This window comes from Mobula hypostoma, chromosome 9 (assembly GCF_963921235.1).
Source record: "Mobula hypostoma chromosome 9, sMobHyp1.1, whole genome shotgun sequence".
Lineage (NCBI taxonomy): Eukaryota > Metazoa > Chordata > Chondrichthyes > Myliobatiformes > Myliobatidae > Mobula > Mobula hypostoma.
In genome coordinates, this window is record NC_086105.1 from 77765436 (window position 1) to 77786541 (window position 21106).

Here is a 21106-nt window from a genome sequence, read left to right on the forward strand (position 1 = left end):
TCGGGGGGGAAATATTAGGCAGGAATTTGGGAGCAGATGTTCTCAGAGAAATGCATTGCAGAAAGTTCAGGGAACATTTGCATGGAGTTCTGCATAGGTATGTTCCATTGGGGCAGGGAAAGGATGGTTGAGTTACACAACCGTGGTGTACAAAGTATGTAGAAAATCTAGTTAAGAAGAAAAGAAAAGCTTATGAAAAGTTCAAGAAACTACTGTTAGAGCTCTAGAAAATTACAAGTTGCTAGGAAGGAGCTTAAGTATGGAATTAGGAGAGGCAGAAGGGGCCATGAGAAGGCCTAGGTGAACAGGATTAAAAAAAACCCCAAGGCATTCTACAAGTATGTGAAGAGCAAGAGGATGAGCCGTGTGAAAATAGGACCATTCAAGTGGATACGTGTGCATGGAGTTGGAGGAGGTAGTGGAGGTACTTAATGAATACTCTGCTTCAGTATTCACCAGGGAGAAAGACGTTGACAATTGTAGGGATGACTTACAGTTGACTGAAACACTTGAGCATATAGACAATGAGAAAGGGGATGTACTGGAACTTTTGAAAAGCATTAAGTTAGATAAGATACCGGGACCGGATGAGATATACCCCAGACTACTGTGGGAAGCGAGGGAGGAGATTGCTGACCCTCTTGCGATGATCTTTGTGTCATCAGTAGGAACAGGAGAAGTACCAGAGGATTGGAGGGTTCCAAATGTTGTTCCCTTGTTCAAGAAAGGGAGTAAGAGTAATCCAGGGAATTATAGACCAGTGAGTCTTATTTCAGTGGTGGGCAAGTTGTTGGAGAAGATCCTGAGAGGCAGGATTTATGAGGACTTGTAGAGACAATCTTATTAGGGATAGTCACCATGGCTTTTTCAAGGGCAGGTCGTGAACCTTAGGAGTCTGATTGAATTCTTTGAGGATGTAACAAAATGCATTGATGAAGGTCGAGCAGTGGATGCAGTGTATATGCATTTCGGTAAGGCATTTGATACGGTTCCCCATGCAAGGCTCCTTCAGAAAGTAAGGAGGCATAGGATCTCAGGAGACCTTGCTTTGTAGGCCCAGAATTGGCTTGCCCACAGAAGGCAAAGGGTGGTTGTAGGTAGTTTGTATTCTGCATGGAATGACCAGCAGTATTTCGCAGGGATCTGTTCTGGGACCACTCCTCTTTGTGATATTTAGAAATGACTTGGATGAAGAAGTAGAAGGATGGCTTAGTAAGTTTGCTGATGATACAAAGGTTGGGGGTGTTGTGAATAGTCTGGAGGGTTGTCAGAGGTTACAGCAGGACATCGTTAGGATGAAGAACAGGGCTGAGAAGTGGCAGATGGACCGACCCAGATAAGAGTGAAGCGGTTTATTTTGGTAGGTCCAATTTGAGGACAGAATATAGTATAAATGGTAAGACTCTTGGCATTGTGGAGGATCTTAGAGAACTTGGGGTCTGTGTCGATAGGACACTCAAAGCTGCTGCGCAGGTTGACAGTATTGTTAAGAAGGTGTTTGGTGTGTTGGCATTCATCAACTGACATTGAGTTCAAGAGCTGTGAGGTAATATTACAGCTATATAAGACCTTGGTCAGCCCCACTTGGAGTATTGTGTTCAGTTCTGGTCACCTGCTGCCTGGCCTGCTGCGTTCACCAGCAACTTTGATGTGTGTTGCTTGAATTTCCAGCATCTGCAGAATTCCTGTTGCTTACAAGGATATTGCCTGGATTGGAGGGCGTACCTTATCATAATAGGTTGAGTATACTTGGTCTTTTCTTCTTGGAGTGATGGAGAATGAGAGGTGCATAAGATGATGAAGGGATCATGTGGATAGCCAGAGGCTTTTTTCCAGGGCTGAAATGGCTTACACGAGGGGGTATAGTTTTAAGGTGCTTAGAAATAGGTATATCAGGGGTAAATTTTTCACACAGAGAGTGATGGGTGTGTGGAATGCACTGCCAGCGGCGGTGGTGGAAGTGAATACAATAGGGTCTTTTAAGAGTTAGTCAGAGATTTGGAAGTGTGAGGGGGAGGGGGAGATCCAAAATGATAGGAGAAGATAGGAGGGGGAGGGATGGAGCCAAGAGCTGGGCAGGTGATTGGCAAGGGGGATATGAGAGGATCATGGGACAGGAGGTCCGGGGAGAAAGGCAAGGGGGGGGAACCCAAAGGATGGGCAAGGGGTATAGTCAGAGGGACAGAGGGAGAAAAAGGAGAGTGAGAGAAAGAATGTGTGTATAAAAATAAATAACGGATGGGGTACGAGAGGGAGGTGGGGCATTAGTGGAAGTTAGAGAAGTCGATGTTCATGCCATCAGGTTGGAGGCTACCCAGACGGAATATAAGGTGTTGTTCCTCCAACCTGAATGTGGCTTCATCTTGTCAGTAGAGGAGGCCGTGGATAGACATGTCAGAATGGGAATGGGATGTAGAATTAAAATGTGTGGCCACTGGGAGATCCTGCTTTCTCTGGCTGACAGAGCATAGGTGTTCAGTAAAGCGGTCTCCCAGTCTGCGTCGGGTCTCGCCAATATATAGAAGGCCACAATGGGAGCACCGGACGCAGTATATCACCCCAGCCGACTCACAGGTGAAGTGTCGCCTCACCTGGAAGGACTGTCTGGGGCCCTGAATGGTGGTAAGGGAGGAAGTGTAAGGGCATGTGTAGCACTTGTTCCGCTTACAAGGATAAGTGCCAGGAGGGAGATCAGTGGGGAGGGATGGGGAGGAAGAATGGACAAGGGAGTCGCGTGGGGAGCGATCCCTGCGGAAAGCAGAGAGGGGGGGGGAGGGAAAGATGTGCTTAGTGGCGGAATCCCATTGGAGGTGGCGGAAGTTACGGAGAATAATATGTTGGACCCGGAGGCTGGTGGGGTGGTAGGTGAGGACCAGGGGAACCCTATTCCTAGTGGGGTGACGGGAGGATGGAGTGAGAGCAGATGTATGGAAATGGGGGAGATGCGTTTGAGAGCAGAGTTGATAGTGGAGAAAGGGAAGCCCCTTTCTTTAAAAAAGGAGGACATCTCCCTCGTCCTGGAATGAAAAACCTCATCTTGAGAATAGATGCAGCAGAGACGGAGGAATTGTGAGAAGGGGATGGCATTTTTGTAAGAGACAGGGTGAGAAGAGGAACAGTCCTGATAGCTGTGAGAGTCAGTAGGCTTATAGTAGACATCAGTGCATAAGCTGTCTCCAGAGACAGAGACAGAAAGATCTAGAAAGGGGAGGGAGGTGTCGGAAATGGACCAGGTAAACTTGAGGGCAGGGTGAAAGTTGGAGGCAAAGTTAATTAAGTCAACAAGCTCAGCATGCATGCAGGAAGCAGCGCCAATGCAGTCGTCGATGTAGCGAAGGAAAAGTGGGGGACGGATACCAGAATAGGCACGGAACATAGATTGTTCCACAAAGCCAACAAAAATGCAGGCATAGCTAGGACCCATATGGGTGCCCATAGCTACACCTTTTGTTTGGAGGAAGTGGGATGAGCCAAAGGAGAGATTATTAAGAGTAAGGACTAATTCCGCTAGACAGAGCAGAATGGTGGTAGAGGGGAACTGATAGGTCTGGAATCCAAAAAGAAGCGGAGAGCTTTGAGACCTGCCTGATGGGGGATGGAAGTATATAGGACTGGACATCCATGGTGAAAATAAAGCGGTGGGGGCCAGGGAACTCGAAATCATTGAAAAGTTTAAGAGCGTGAGAAGTGTCACGATCATAGGTAGGAAGGGATTGAACAAGGGGGGATAAAACCATGTCGAGGTATGCAGAAACGAGTCCTGTGGGGCAGGAGCAAGCTGAGACAATAGGTCGGCCAGGACAGGCAGGTTTGTGGATCTTGGGTAGGAGGTAGAAGCGGGAAGTGTGAGGTGTGGGAACTATAAGGTTGGTAGCAGTGGATGGGAGATCCCCTGAGCGGATAAAGTCCATGATGGTGTGGGAGACAATGGCCTGGTGCTCCTTAGTGGGGTCACGATTGAGGGGTAAATAAGAGGAGGTATCTGCGAGTTGTCGCTGTGCCTCGGCAAGGTAGAGGTCAGTACGCCAGACTACAACGGCACCCCCCTTATCGGCGGGTTTAATAATAAGGTTAGGATTAGTGTGGAGGGAGTGGAGAGCAGAGCATTCCGAAGGAGTGAGGTTGGAATGGGAACAAGGTGCGGTGAAGTCGAAACGGTTGATGTCCCGTTGGCAGTTAGCAATAAAGAGATCCAGAGGGTCTTGGCCTGAAACGTGGACTGTACCTCTTCCTAGAGATGCTGCCTGGCCTGCTGCGTTCACCAGAACTTTGATGTGTGTTGCTTGAATTTCCAGCATCTGCAGAATTCCTGTTGTTTGGGTCTTTTAAGAGCCTCTTAGATACGTACAGTGGAATGCAAAAGTTTGGGCACCCCTGGTCAAAATTTCTGTTACTGTGAATAGCTATGCGAGTAAAAGATGACTTGATTTCCAAAAGGCATAAAGTTAAAGATGACACATTCCTTTAATATTTTAAGCAAGATTACTTTTTTATTTCCATCTTTTACAGTTTCAAAATAACAAAAAAGGAAAAGGGCCCAAAGCAAAAGTTTGGGCACCCTGTATGGTCAGTACTTAGTAACACCCCCTTTGGCAAGTATCACAGCTTGTAAATGCTTTCTGTAGCCAGCTAAGAGTCTTTCAATTCCTGTTTGGGGGATTTTCGCCCATTCTTCCTTGCAAAAGGCTTCTAGTTCTGTGAGATTCTTGGCCATCTTGTATGCACTGCTCCTTTGAGGTCTATATTCCACAGATTTTCGATGATGTTTAGGTCGGGGGACTGTGAGGGCCATGGCAAAACCTTCAGCTTGCGCCTCTTGAGGTAGTCCATTGTGGATTTCGAGGTGTGTTTAGGTCATTATCCTGTTGTAGAAGCCATCCTCTTTGCATCTTCAGCTTTTTTACAGACGGTGTGATGTTTGCTTCCAGAATTTGCTGGTATTTAATTGAATTCATTCTTCCCTCTACCAGTGAAATGTTCCCTGTGCCACTGGCTGCAACACAAGCCCAAAGCATGATCGATCCACACCCGTGCTTAACAGTTGGAGAGGTGTTCTTTTCATGAAATTCTGTACCCTTATTTCTCCAAACATACCTTTGCTCATTGGGGCCAAAAAGTTCTATTTTAACTTCAGTCCACAGGAGTTGTTTCCAAAATGCATCAGGCTTGTTTAGATGTTCCTTTGCAAACTTCTGACGCTGAATTTTGTGGTGAAGACGCAGGAAAGGTTTTCTTCTGATGACTCTTCTATGAAAGTCATATTTTTGCAGGTGTCACTGCACAGTAGAACAGTGCACCACCACAACAGAGTCTGCTAAATCTTCCTGAAGGTCTTTTGCAGTCAAACAGGGGTTTTGATTTGCCTTTCTACCAATGCTACAAGCATTTCTCTTGGAAAGTTTTCTTGGTCTTCCAGACCTCAACTTGACCTCCACTGTTGCTGTTAACTGCCATTTCTCAATTACATTACGAACTGAGAAAGCGGCGACCTGAAAACACTTTGCTATCTCATTATAGCCTTCTCCTGCTTTGTGGGCATCAATTATTTTAATTTTCAGAGCGCTAGGCAGCTGCTTAGAGGAGCCCATGGCTGCTGATTGTTGGGACAAGGTTTGAGGAGTCAGGGTTGTCACCTGACCGGCAACAATGAATATAGAAATGAGTCAGGTTTTATAAACAAATAAATATTTACTAAACTCTACTCAAAATTCGTAAAAAGAAATAAATGAAAACCTTAACTGGAAGTAGACTGCTATGCGGCCAGTTAACAAACCGCTAAACTCAGTCCTAGTTCTTAAAGCGGTAAATGCGAAAACAGTCTTAAAGTGGTAAATTCAAACACAGTTCTTAGAATGGTAAATTTGAAAGTCCAAGAGATTTATACAATCAATTCGGAGAGACTTTCTTGAAGTAAAGAATTCCTCAAAGACACGACGTCACTACCAATCCTGCCTTGTCCGCAGGATTCATGACGACGGAAATAAAATGGTTTAAGGGCTGACCTTTCCCTCTGGATACTAGATACTGCACAGCCTTTTCTACTGCTTTTAGCAGAGGCTATCTCATGCAGATCACTGTTTCTTGAGCGAATTCAATAATGGTCGATCCTCTCCAAAACCGTTGAACGACTCCTTCAGGTTTCTGTCTTCACTCTCCAATATTACTGAAAAAGTACATCAACAGATCTGGCAGCAATTGGTTAAACTGCCAGCCCAACACTTTTGTACCTTACAATAGAATGTAAAACTCCGTTTTAAATCAAAACTGCGTCATCAGGCAAATACGCAGCGGAGCGGAGTATCTGGCTGATGCTGTAACTGGAAAAGCTAACTGCATCACCCCAGGGGTCTCCTTTTATACCCGTGGTGAACATGTCATCATGTGTCCTCACATCGGCGGAAAAATTACATTGGGTGACCTCCAAAAGACCATTACATCATCCTCATAAGACAATCACAAGATATCCATGAAGTATGTAACAGGGTATTTATAAAGCTTTGAAATTTGCATCACCTGGACTTTCCTAATCATGACTGTGAACAAGCCATAGCTCTAACAAGCTAATTAAGGTCTGAGACCTTGGTAAAAGTTATCTGAGAGCTCAAATCTCTTGGGGTGCCCAAACTTTTGCATGGTGCTCCTTTCCTTCTTTTCACTCTAAAATTGTACAAAACAAAAATAATACACGATTCTTGCTTAAAAAGTTGAAAAGAGTGTTTCATCTTTAACTTTATGACTTTTGGAGATCAGTTCATCTTCTACTCGCTTAACTATGCACAGTAACAGAAGTTTTGACCGGGGTGCCCAAACCTTTGCATGCCACTGCACATGGAGCTTAGAAAAATAGATGGCTATGGGCTAGGAAATTCTAGGCAATCTCTAGAGTAGGTTACATGGTCGGCACAACATTGTGGGCTGAAGGGCCTGTAATGTGCTGAAAATTTCTATGAAAACACTGGGGTAGCTCACGGGTCAGTTAGTGGTTTTGGAGAGTGAGGTAGGGTTGGTAAGATGGTTGATGATATTTTAGATCGCTGAATTTTCGTAGGGAGCTTGCCAGCTTCACACATCTGTTCTGTTTATTTCTCTTGAGATGCTAAAGTGGTATGCTGGGTGTTTCTAGCATTCTCCGTTATTTCAGAATTCCTCTGATTGCAATGTTCCACACTCCTCAGTTCCGGCATGTTCTGCTTTGGTTGTTTTCCTCCAGTTATATTTGCTCCAGATAGACAATCTGCTATAAATACGATTCCTGGTTCTGGAAAAACAAAGCATGAACCTGGACTGTTAACTCTATTTCTTTCTCCACAGGTGCTGCCTGACTGCTGAGTATTTAGTTTTTTTTATTACAGAGATTTTCAGCATCTGCTTTCCTTTTTTGCTTTTTGATTAGGTAATTGTGCCTTTCACTCAAAGGCAAGTTTTACCCATTAAATCTAGTGACTATATAGTATTTCTGTTTTCCAAGATAAACAACGGCCATTACAACAGAATGCAGTCCCTTTGGCCCACTATGCTGTGCTCACCTTTTTAACGTATTTTTCTTTGTCATTCCACTCTTCAAAGTTAGCCAGTTCGTCTGACCTCAGTGGTTGGGAAGATGTTGGAGTTAAATGTTAAGTGTGTGGTTTTGGGGTACTTGACGGCACATAAAATAGACTGAAGTCAGCATTGATTCCTTAAGGGAAAATCTTGCTTAACAAACCTGTTGGAATTCTTTGAAAAAATACCAAGCAGGCTTGACAAAGGAGAATTGTTTGGTGTTGTGTACTTGGATTTTCAGAAGGCCTTTGACAAGGCAATGCACACGAGGCTGTTTAAAAAAAACCATGGTACTGCACGAAAGATACTCGCATGGATAAAGCAGTGGCTATATCTTGTGGTCGAATATCAATCTAACCTTTCCCTCCTACATAGCCCTCTATTTTTCTCACATCCATGTGCCTATCTAAGAGTTTCTTAAATGCCACAATGTATCTGCTTCTGCCACCACCCATGGCAGGGTGGTGAATGGGCAAAGAAGTTGTGGGCAATCACTTCCTAAAATCTGAAATCTGAAGTCTGAAACATGAGTCACAAGTGGTATTTCCTTTTAGCAATGAATGTTAATCAGGTATTGCTAAGGTGCAATGAGATGAGATCCTCCACTGGTCGCGGTTGACCATGGAAGTTGTGTCCTAGCGTTCTATGTAATACACAAGCCAGGGCAGTATGATACGGATGGTAAGCGGTTGCCCGTGCAGCAGGCTTCTCCTCTCCTCACAGCTGATGAATCCAAAGGAACAGCAGAGACTGATAATTTGGCACCTGTGATATCATAGGAGTTGCCTGTCAGCATTGAACTCACTGTAGGTCTGTCTTGTGGACTCCAGCACTGGATAAATCATCTGGATTTACTCCTGAAGTCTTTCCCATGAGTGGGTAGTCACGTGGCAGCAGAGGTTTGAGATCAGCGTTTTCTTTCTCCTAGTTGATCTGCCAACCATGGCTGACAAGCCCCATCTGCCTGAAGTGACTGGTTTTAAAGTGCCAGTAACCTGCCTCTGCACCTTGTCCTGTCAGTAGATATGGTCTGCCAGCCACACGTGAAGGCCTGGAGCTGGACTTTGTTGTCAGAGGGTCTTTAAGACACACGGTAGTGGGCGCTTATCCCCACTAATCTTCCTCCGTCTGTAACAATCTTAAGGAACCAGGTAAGGTGCAAGGGAAGGCAAATCTACCCCAAAAAGCATGTTTTCCTTTTAAGATTGCGTTCTCATTCTGTTCTACAAATTTGGACTGTATATTCTCTATCAGTTTTTTTTTCTTTCACCCTCTTTCATTACTGGGAAAACCGGACATTACAGTAGCAGTTAAAGACAGCTTATTTCTACTACATTTGCAAGGGCAATTAGGTATTGGTAATTAAATGCTGGCTCAGGCTGCACATCCCTTGAATGGATGTATAAAAACAGTGAATTACTTTAAAATTAGCATATGCCAGTGAGAGATGATGTGTAATATAAATTTATACTGAATAATGGAGGTATTTTTCATCTAGAGGATTTAAGTAGCTCTCCTCCACTGTGTGATCAGTCTTTTAAAATCAGCAAAGTTTGAATCTCATACCACAAAAAGAATTTGTCATATTGCTTGATTGTGCGAGGCTGCAATATTTTTTGTAAGGAGTATATAAAAATGGGATCACACTTGAAAATGGCCATTCAGTTGGAAGAGCAACCTTAATATTTTTGAGAGTGGAACAGGCTCCTGGGGCTGAATGAGTAGATTGAGGACCATTCAGTGAGGATGGAAGAAGATTGTTCAGTGAGAGAGGTAGTTTAGGGTATTAGAGTGAACGTTGTACCTTTAGAGTTAACTTGCTGGCATTCCAGTCCTGGTTTTCTTTGGAATGCCCCTTGGTAGTTCTTTCCAGGCCATTGTAATCTAACTGTTCTAAAATGTGTATTAGATTTGGAATGATTTTTTTTTAAACATCTGACCGTTTCTCTGATTTGCAAAGTGAAATTCATGATTAAATATCTGGAGTAGTGAAATTGATTTAGGATTCGTTACCACTCTGTTGTCCACTTTTGGTTGTGTTATGTTGAAAGAAGCAATGCTGCAGGAGCTTGTTTCTCAGCTGTACAGAGGAAGCTGATTGCAAGGATTGTTGAATTTGTTCATCTTTTCAAGAAAAGATAGCTCAGATTTAAAGGATAATGTTTCTCCTTGGCTCCCCATGTAAAAGTAATCTTCATTGTAGTTAATCATCATTATAATTGGTTCAAGATCATACCACAAAAATAGCAGTGTGTACCAATTTTGATAATTAATGTATCATTGTATCTTTCATCTGCTGAACTGTGTTTCTAAGGGGATTATAATTGAATTGACTTTATTTCTTACATCCTTCACATACAAGGAGTAAAAATCTTTATGTTATGTCTCTGTCTAAATGTGCAATGTGCAATCATAGTAATTTATAATAGTTTATATTAAATAGAACAGTCAATGTAACATAGAGTACACTCAAATCAGCATGAGTTTATCAGCCTGATGGCCTGGTGGAAGAAGCTGTCCCGGAGCCTATTGGTCCTGGCTTTTATGCTGCAGTACTGTTTCCCAGATGGTAGCCACTGGAATAGATTGTGGTTGGGGTGACTTGGATCTCCAATGATCCTATGGGCCCTTTTTACACACCTGTCTTTGTAAATGTCCTGAATCATGGGAAGTTCACAACTACAGATGCGCTGGGCTGTCCGCACCACTCTCTGCGGAGTCCTGCGATTAAGGGAGGTACAGTTTCCATACCAGGCAGTGATGCAGCCAGTCAGGATGCTCTCAATTGTGCCCCTGTAGAAAGTTCTTAGGATTTTGGAGCCCATACCAAACTTTCTCAATTGTCTGAGGTGAAAGAGGTGCTGTTGTGCCTTTTTCACCACACAGCTGGATGTGTACAGACAACATGAGGTCCTCAGTGATGTGGATGCTGAGGAACTTAAAGCTGTTCACCTTCTCAACTCCAGATCCATTGATGTCAATAGGGGTTAGCCTGTCTGCATTCCTCCTGTAATCCACAACCAGCTCCTTTATTTTTGCGGCATTGAGGGAAAGCAAATAATGTCTTCACCTTCATCTCAGAACCTCAAGCTGTATCCAGTGAAATTGGAAGTACCCAGAGGACAAATGCATTCATCGTCTAGAGCTGTTTTTCTTGGACAGCAAAACAAAAATTTGCTTAGATTAACTACTTGATACTTGATAGTAAATGTTAATAGACTTTAGCACTTGTGTTATATTAAACACCTTTTACCTTTGTTCATGGAGACGGGATAGTTTTGCTGGTGTGCATTTAGAATATATAATTGTGTCTCTTCTGCTTCTGTTTCAGAACATGTGCAAAATGAAGAGAACTATGCACAAGCACTAGATAAATTTGGTAGTAATTTCTTAAGTCGTGATAATCCAGATCTTGGCACAGCCTTTGTTAAATTCTCCACACTTACAAAGGAGCTTTCAACGTTGCTGAAAAACTTGGTAAGATTTTGGTGTTCTTACTTATTATATCAGCTCTTTCGATCTGTAATGATTAAATGTTTCGTTCAGTTTCTGATCTGTTAGTCTATGATGAATTAATAAAACATTAAATTCTAAGCGGATATTGAAAATTAAATTCAAAATCTTGAAACCACAGGAGTGCTTGTTAGAATTTGAATATGTATCAGTAAACCTAGTAATTCCCTTTTTCTGACACATTATTCGTAATGATGGATGCCATGGTAGCATCGCGCCACCTGTGACGCTATTACACTTCAGAGGGTTGGAGTTCGGTGTTCCATTCTGATGGTGTCTATAAGGCAGCGGTCCCCAACCACCGGGTTGTGGACTGGTACCGGGCCGCAAAGCATGCACTATTGGGCCATGAGGAAACGATATGATTTGGCAATATGAGTCAGCTGCACCTTTCATCATTCCCTGTCACGGTCACTGTTGAGCCATTACGCATGCGAGGTCATTATCCGCGCGTTATCCATGTCAGCGCGGGAGGGAGATCAACTCCTCCAGCTTGCAAATGATGGCGGGCCGAAAAGTATGTTTGACATAACATCTCTGCCAGCATTCTGGATCAAAGACAAGGCTAAATATCCTGCGATAGCCACAAAAGCACCGAAAACGTTGCTTCCAACATATTTCTGCAAAGTGGAGTTTTCTGCAATGAATGCAACGAAAACTAAATTGCGGAATAGACTGGACATAAGGAACCCCCTTCGAGTATCGCTGTCTCCCATCACCCCTCGATGGCACCGTCTCGTTGCAGGGAAACAAGCCCAGGGCTCCCACTGATTCAGCGATATTGGTGTGTTGCAATGATTTTATATGTTCATACGAGGAAAATATGTGCTGTGTGTTTAATATCCAAATGTTACTTAAAATGTTATGATGCTATTGACTTACTTATAACAATTACAGCACGGAAACAGGCCATCTCTGCCCTTCTAGTCCGTGCCAAATGTTACTCTCACCTAGTCCCGCCGACCTACACTCAGCCCATAACCCTCCATTCCTTTCCTGTCCATATATACATCCAATTTTTCTTTAAATGATAATATTGAACCTGCCTCAACCATTTCTACAGGAAGTTCGTTCAACACTTGCTTCAAGCTCCCCTGATAATTGACTTATCTCTATATTCATGCGAGGAAAATATGTGCTGTGTGTTTATTATTAAATTTGTTAGATAAACCCTTTTAGAAACAAAATTGAGTGTATTAGCCATTTATCACTTATATTCCAGTCGTGATTAACACCCCCACCCCCCCAACCGAACAGAATCGCCAAAAACAATTTTGCAGGGAAAAAAATCGGCAGGCGCATGAATAAGCAGGTTACGCATGCGCACTGGTACCCGCGCAAGGCTTCGTGGTCATTGTAGTCTTTCTCGGGGTAAACACAACGTATTTGACTGCTACTCTTGTCCGTTGGCAACTCTACCCCCCGCCGCCCCCCCCCCCCAGGGTCAGCCAGTCCGCAAGAATATTGTCAATATTAAACCAGTCCGCAGTGCAAAAAAGGTTGGGGACCCCTGCTGTAAGGAGTCCTCCTCACAATAACGTATGGGTTTCCTCTGGGTACTCTGGTTTCTTCCCCATTCCAATGACGTACCAGTTAGTGGGTTAATTGGTCATTGTAACTTGTACTGCGGTTAGGCTGGGGGTCGCTGGGCGGTGTGGCTTGTTCAGCTGGGAGGGCCTGTTCTGCACTGTATCTGTAAATAAAAATTTTGAATTGGCTATGAGGAATATTCTTGTGAACTTTCTCTGGATCCTCTCCAATACCAGCACATTTTTTCTGGTATAAGAGGCCCAAAACAGTTCACAATACTTGCACTGACCAGTGCTGCCTTATAAAGCCTCAGCTTCACCTTCATCAAAATGAGTGCTAAGATTGCATTTGTCTTCCTTACCACAGACTCAACCTGCAAGTTAACCTTTATGGAATCCTGCACAAGGACTCCCAAGTCCCTTTGCACCTCTGATTTTTGAATTTTCTCCCCGTTCATAAAATAGTCCACACCTTTATTCCTTCCAGCAGAGTGCATGACCGTACATTTTGCTACACTATATCTAATCTGTCAGTTTGTTGTCCATTCTCCCAAGTTCTTCTGCAGACTCCCTTCTTCCTCAAAATGACCTGCCCCTCCAGCTATCTTTGCATCATCTGGAAACTTGACCACAAAGCCATCATTTCTGTCATCCAAATTATTGACATGTAACGTGAAAAGAAGCGGTCTCAATACCAACTCCTGCAGAACACGTCTATTCACCGGCAACCAACCAGAATAGGTTTCCTTCATTCCAACTCTTTGCCTCCTGTCAGTCAGCCAGCCAATCTTCTATCCACACCAGTAACTTTCCTATAATACAATGGGTTCTTAAGCAGCCTCATCTGTAACACCCTGTCAAAGGCCTTCTGAAAAAATCCAAGTAATTAACATCCATTGACTGTCTGTCCTACCTGTAACTTCATCAAAGAATTCCAACAGGTTGGTCAGGCAAGATTTCCCCTCAAGGAAACCATGCTGACTTCGGTCCACTTTATCATGTACTTCCAAGTACCCAGAAACCTCATCCTTAATACATCTTCAACATCTTACCAACCACTGAGGTCAGGCTAAGTGGCCTATAACTTCCTTTCTTCTGCCTTCTTCCCTTCTTAATGCATGGAGTGATATTTGCAATTTTCCAGTCCTCTGGAACCATTCCAGAATCTGGTGATTCTTGAAAGATGTAAGGGACTGGACATATAACTATTTTGACAGACATGGACAGATTATGGATAGTCAGCCCAGCCTGGCTTTGTTCATGTTTGGTTACGTCTAACCAATGTTACAGAGTTTTTGGAGGAAATTACCAGGAAAATGGAAGAGAAATGCATACAATATACATCCTGAAATGTTAGCGAAGAAAAAGTAAAGCATTTCAGGATTATATTATATACACTTCTCTGACATTAAATTTGACCTTTGAACCTTTGAAGAAGTCAAGTGATGGATGTTGTCTACATAGACTTTAGTAAGGCATTTGACAAGGTCCCACACGGGAGACTAGTCAAGGAGGTTCAGTTGCTTGGCATTCAGGATGAAGTAGTAAATTGGATTAGACATGGGCTTCGTGGGAGAAGAGGTAGCAGAGTATTGCCTTTCTGACTGGAGGCCTGTGACTAGTGCTGTGCCACAGGGATCACTGCTGGGTCCTTTGTTGTCTGTCATCTGTATCAATAATCTGGATATTAATGTGGTTAACTAGATCAGCAAATTTGCAGATGACACCAAGATTGGGGGTGTAGTGGACAGTGAGAAAGATTATCATGGCTTGCAGAGGGATATGCATCAGCTAGGAAAATGGCAGATGGAATGCAGACAAGTGTGAGGTTTTGCACTTTGGTGGGACCAACCAGGGTAGGCCTTGCACAGTGAATCGTAGGGCACTGAGGAGTGTGGTAGAACAAAAGAATCTGGGAATACAGGACCAATTCACTGAAAGTGGCGGCACAGGTAGATAGGGTCGTAAAGAAAGCTTTTGGCACATTGGCTTTCATAAGCCCATGTATTAGTATAGAAGATGGGATGGTGTGTTGAAGTTGTGCAAGATGTTGGTGAGCCCTAGTTTGGAGTATTGTATGGAGTTGGATCACCTACCTACAGGAAAGATGTAAATAAGATTGAAAGAGTGTGGTGTGAATTTACCAAGGATGTTGCTAGGTCTGGAGGGCCTGAGTTATAGGAAAGATTGAATAGATTAGGCCTGTGTTTTTTATAGAATGTAGAAGATCCAGAGGAATTTTGATAGAGATATACACAATTATGAGGGGTATAGATAGGGTAAATGCAAGCAGGATTTTTCCACTTAGGTTGGGTGGGACTTCAACCAGAGGTCATTGGTTAAGAGTGAAAGGTGAGAAGTTTCAGGGGAACATGAGGGGAAACTTCTTCACTCAGAGGATCACAAATGTATGGGACGAACTGCCAGCACAAGTGGTGTATGCAAGCACGATTTCAACATTGTAAGAGAAGTTGGATAGGTACATGGATGGTTGGGGTATGGAGGGCTGTGGTCCTGGTGTAGGTTGATGGGAGTAGACAGTTTTAATGGTTTCGGCATGGACTAGATTGGACAAAGGTCCTTTTTCTGTGCTGTACTTTTCTATGACTCTGTGACTCTTTTAGCTACCTCTTTCAAAACCCTGGGGTATAATCTATCTCTTCCAAGTGACTTAACTACCTTCAGACCTTTGAGTTTCCCAAGCACCTTCTCCTTAGTAATAGCAACTAACTCACTTCTTCCCCCTGACAATCTTGAATTTCTAGCATACTACCAGTTGTTTTCCATGGTGAAGACTAATACAAAATACTTAGTAAGGCATTTCTTTGTCTCCTATTTCTACCTCTCCAGCATCATTTTCCAGCAGGCCAAAATCCACTCTTGCCTCTCTTTAACTCTATATATCTGGAAAAAAAACTTTTGGTATCCTCTTTAATATTATTGGCTAGCTTATTTCATCCTTTGACACCTTATGGGTTTTTCAATTGGCTTCTGTTGGTTTTTAAAAACTATTTTCTAACTTCCCACCTATTTTTTGCTATATTATATTCTCTTTTGCTTTTAAGCTATCTTTGATTTCTTTTGTCAGCCATGGTTGCTTCATCTTCTTTTTAAATGCCTATTCATCTTTGGGATGCATCTATCCTGAAACCTTCCGAATTGCCCCCAGAAACACCATCATCCCTGCAAGTATCCACTTGTATTTAGCTTTGGCCAGCTCCTACCTCATGCTTCTGTAATTCTCCTTATTCCGCAGTAGTGCATTTAACTTTATCTTCTCCCTCTCAAACTGCGGAGTGAATTCTATCATATTATGATCATTTTCTCCCAAGGGTTTCTTCACCTTAAGTTCCCTAATCAAATTTAGTTAATTACACAGCATTCAATCTAGAATTTCCCTAATGAATTCAACTACAAAAAGACATGTCATAAGCATTCTACAAATTCCCTCTCTTGGGATCCAGCAGCAACCTGCTTTTCCCCAACCTACCTGCATGTTGAAATCCCCCATGACTACTGTAACATTGCCCTCATTACGTGTCTTTTCAATTCGTTTGTAATTTATTTCCCACATCATGGCTGCTATTTGGAGGTCATTATATAACTCCTGTCAGGGTCTTTTTACCCTTGCAGTTTCTTAACCCTATCCACAAAGATCTACATCTTCCGATCCAATGTCACCTCTTTCTAAAGATTTAATTTCACTTTTTACCAACAGAGCTACTGCACTCCTCTGCCAACCTGCCTGTCATTTTGATGCAAGATGTATTCTTGGATGCTAAGCTCCCAACAATGATCTTCTTTCAGTCACGACTCAGTGATGCCCAAAATGTCAAACTAACCAATCTCTAAGTATGCTACAAGATTATTTACCTTATTCAATATACTGCAAGCATTGGAGTATAACACCTTCAGTCCTATCTTCATCACCCTTTTCGATTTTGCCCCCGTGTTACACCTTATCTCACTGACTGCAATTTTGCTCTATTCTCTGACTGTCCTGCTTCAGTCTAACTACACACTGCATCAACAGCCCTATCACTCCGGTTCCCTTCCCCCTGCCAGATTAGTTTAAACGCTCCCCAACAGCTCTAGCTAACCTGCCCACAACAATATTGGTACACCCTGGGTTCAGGTATAACCCATCCTTCCCCAGGAGAGATCCCAGTGATCCAGAAATCTGAAGCCGTGCCCTCTGTACCACTTCCTCAGCCACACATTCATCTGTACTAGGATACTTATTTTTGCCCTGATTAGCACATGGTACTATGAGTAATCCAGAGATTACTACTTTGGAGGTTCTGTCCTTTAGCCTCTCCCCTTACTCCATATACTCACTGTGTAGTATCTTTTCCCCCTCTATACTGATGTCATTGGTGCTAATGTGAAGGGCCAATCAGTGAAAATGATGTACTAGCACTCGGGGTGTAATGTTATGCCAAGGATTAATGGACAAATCCTGATTGCTTACATGGGTCAATACTTATTACTATGTGAAATCATTTAAAAGTGGAAACAAGCTCCTAAATCTGAAGCTACGTATATTCATCTTCATTTTCTGCATTTACAGCAGGAAATCAATATAATTTCCTGTTAGTCCCCTTATGTACATACATTCTATGTACATACAATCTGTCTCTGTATATTAGCTAATCTTATATTTATGTTCATTCTGTTCTTTATGCTTATTGTGTTTTTTTATGCTGCATTTGATCCAGAGTAATTATCATTTTGTTCTCCTCTACACTTGTATACTGAATAATGACAATAAACAATCTTGAATGATAAATCTTGAGGACGCTTCCACCTGACATGCATCAACACAGGTTGTTGCTACTGCAAGTTAGGTACGGCGTAAGGGGTGATCTTGCATTCCTTGGTGATCTTGCATTCCTTGGGTATATTTAAAGGCCATTACTTGGTAGGAATGAGTCTGTCATAGATCATATCAAAGTGGTTGACTATCAGGAGAAGTTAAGGGCAGCATAGTTAAAGATGAGAAGTTTCTCAGGCTTCGTGGAAAATAATGGATGCACCTCAAAATACCTTTTCACAATGGGATGTGAAAGGATGCAGCTTTGTTTCTCACATGGTGAATGGATTTGCCAGTTTGTACATTTATAGTCATGAGATATGACATTCTTTTTACAAAAGATATTGATCTTTGTCTCCAGTTGTGAAAGCTCATTCCTTCTGGTCATGGGGAGGGGAGCTGAGTGCCTGGATTTGTTTCTAAGAATGTATTTCCTTTAAAGGAGCTTATTAATCATCCATTGCCATTTTGCTGACACCAGTCACTGTACTATGCTGAATGATCAGTTGTGGTTTTACCTTCTATTGTGATATGTGAATTTTACTTTAAAACCTGTGCTCTTTGCCTCCATGTTGTAACACTTTTATCAAATTAGCATCAGTCCAAACTCTGCAATGCATTGCACCCTGCAGTTTGTCCACTCTAATCTTGAAAATTATCAGCCTCTTACAGTAAAATGTTAATTGTAAGCACATTACACATTGTTTAGTTAACAGAAAATAGCTCTCAATGAAGTCAAAACCAAAAACAAAATAATTCAAGGAAGATTTAATTACATTGAGTCATCTATTAAACCACTAGTTACGGCTTGGAGTATTTGCAAGTCACAGTCATCAGCTGCATGATTTCCATGAACACCTAAATGTTGAGTAAACAACATGTTTTACAAGTGATTGGTTTTACCTATCATTTTAAGCAATGCAGATATGATCAGATATAGCAAAATCAGAGTGATTGCTTGTGTTTCTAGCCAACAAGTTACTACTTCCGATAATAGGCCTTTGTAGCCTATTTCAGTCAAAGCAATGACCCACTTAAAGTACAGTACTATGCAGAAAATCTTAGGCACATGTAAATAAAAATCCTGTGAAGTGAAGACACTTAAAACAATGAAAAGTTTCTAAATGTCATAAAATTTACTTGTAACTCTCGCCTTGGCTAGTGACTTAGTCTAGGGGGTGATAGCCCCCAGCCCGGCCAAACTTAAGAAATCTTGTTTGGTGGATTCTGCACTATGTGTCCCCTGTTACAAATCAGAACCACGAAATAACAAACACCACACAATATACAATTAAACAATTGATCTTTATAATTCTTAATTTGACTATATGGTTAATAAAGAAAACAAAAAAGAAAAGGGGCCCATTCTCATGAAACAAGTCTATTGCGCAAGGTTGGAGCCGTTCGTCCACCATCGACCTCTTCTGATTGTCGCTGACCTTCAGACCCTCACTCCAAGTCCACTCCGTCCAGCAGTCCACTAACTCTCTTCATTTGCGTCTTCTCTCCTCATCTCTCCCCGGCAAAAAAGCCGCGAATTCCCGGCTCCCAGACACACACGAAAGAACAACATCCTGCTCATTGGCTAGCATGCCCCGTTATCTCTAGTCATAACCCAAACATTGCTGCTACAGAGAAACCATTACCTCAGCAGTGAAACCTTACAGTGTGTTACACTTCCCCCCCCCGCCCCCACCAAATTTAGTCATGTCCTCATGACGTTGAGATAATTCAGCAACCCTTCCTGCAAAACACAAAGTCCAATCCAGGTGTACAAGGCAGTGACATAGCTTTCCAAAATGGTAGGGGTCACACTCTGCTCCCCTGATGATACGTAAGCCAGTCTATCCGGGGCTCTCCGAATTCTCTGAGTCCTCCATACCCCCTCACCTAACTCTTCAGGTTCATGCGCTACTGGGGATACTTCCGGTCTACCTGGCGAGGCCTCCCCTGACCAATCACTCGTGCAACTCAGACCCCTCTGTCCCATGGCCAAGCCATGGTGGCCGATTAGGAAAAGAGGAGGTGCAACGAGACCTGGGTGTCGTTGTACACCAGTCATTGAAAGTGGGCATGCAGGTACAGCAGGCGGTGAAAAAGGCAAATGGTATGCTGGCATTCATATCAAGAGGATTCGAATACGGGAGCAGGGAGGTTCTACTGCAGTTGTACAAGGCCTTGGTGAGACCACACCTGGAGTATTGTGTGCAGTTTTGGTCCCCTAATCTGAGGAAAGACATTCTTGCCATAGAGGGAGTACAAAGAAGGTTCACCAGATTGATTCCTGGGATGGCAGGACTTCCATATGATGAAAGACTGGATGGACTAGGCTTATACTCACTGGAATTGAGAAGATTGAGGGGGGATCTTATTGAAACGTATAAAATTCTAAAGGGATTGGATAGGCTAGATGCAGGAAGATTGTTCCCGATGTTGGGGAAGTCCAGAATGAGGGGTCACAGTTTGAGGATAAAGGGGAAGCCTTTTAGGACCGAGATGAGGAAAAACTTCTTCACACACAAGAAACAGTTGAGGCCAGTTCATTGGCTATATTTAAGAGGGAGTTAGATATGGCCCTTGTGGCTAAAGGGATCGGGGGTATGGAGAGAAGGCAGATACAGAGTTCTGACGAAGGGTCTCGGCCTGAAACGTCGACTGCGCCTCTTCCTATAGATGCTGCCTGGCCTGCTGCGTTCACCAGCAACTTTGATGTGTGTTGCTTGAATTTCCAGCATCTGCAGAATTCCTGTTGTTTGTACAGGGTTCTGAGTTGGATGATCAGCCATGATCATACTGAATGGCAGTGCAGGCTCGAAGGGCCAAATGGCCTACTCCTGCACCTATTTTCTATGTTTCTATGTAAGCCCCGCTTTCTCCCGCTGCAACCCAGGCTGCCCACAGATAGCCCTCCCCACTTCAGCTGACTCAGCGGGAGAAGGACCGGGAGTCTCTTCCTCAATCACTGGGGAGTTAGCGAATGGCAGCATATACCATCCATCCAGGTCCTCATCCTTCAAATTAGTATCCCTCTCGGGTGGGGGCCAGCCTAACCTCGCCTGCTGTGAGCCCTGCAGTCACTCCTTGTTTCCGCGGAGTCCTCTTACTAGGTGTAGGGTCCAAGTCGGGCTCTGGGTCTATCTGCACCTCTTGTCCCACTACTGAACATTGAGGATTCCATTAATGCTGACCAGGTCACCAACTCAATTTGCAAAAATGCTGTCCTAAACCTGCAGAGAACCTCCGCTGTGCTTCACTGTTGGCTACAGATACTCATCCATTTATGCTCTTCAACTCTTCTATGGTCAAATTACCTCCTGTTTGAGCCAAAAGTTGCAAAATTTGACTCGTCAGTCTAGAGCTTTTGCTGCCACTGTTCAGTACGCCAGTCCTTGTGTTTTAGTGTGTAGGTGAGTCTCTTGGCTTTGCTTCCACTTTGGAGGAATATCTTTCTGGCATTAACGTGAAGATCGCTTCTGACAAGACTTATCTGGACTGTTGAGGGGTGTTACTTGCACGCTTCAGTGGTTTCTGTGAGTTCAGAGTTGATAGCAGCGCTGGATGACTTGCAATTTAGAAGGGACATCAGATTAATGTGTACCTCATTTGCTGCACTCGGTTTCCATGATTGACCAGTACGTTTCTGGTCCTCAGTCTTGCTCATTTATTTGTGCTACTTTAAAAGAGCTTAGGCAACACATTCTGAAACTCA

The 21106-nt window shown here is 43.2% G+C and overlaps 1 protein-coding gene across 5 annotated transcripts in view; it reads left to right on the top strand.

The window, feature by feature from the left end:
• LOC134351808 (arf-GAP with SH3 domain, ANK repeat and PH domain-containing protein 1-like) overlaps window positions 1-21106 on the top strand; it is a 729826-nt gene that overhangs the window by 365574 nt on the left and 343146 nt on the right. For all 5 annotated transcript variants that reach the window (XM_063058512.1, XM_063058513.1, XM_063058511.1 and 2 more), the window contains exon 5: window positions 10874-11019. In XM_063058512.1, coding sequence (XP_062914582.1) covers window positions 10874-11019 — 146 coding nt within the window. The remainder of the gene's footprint in view (window positions 1-10873; window positions 11020-21106) is intronic.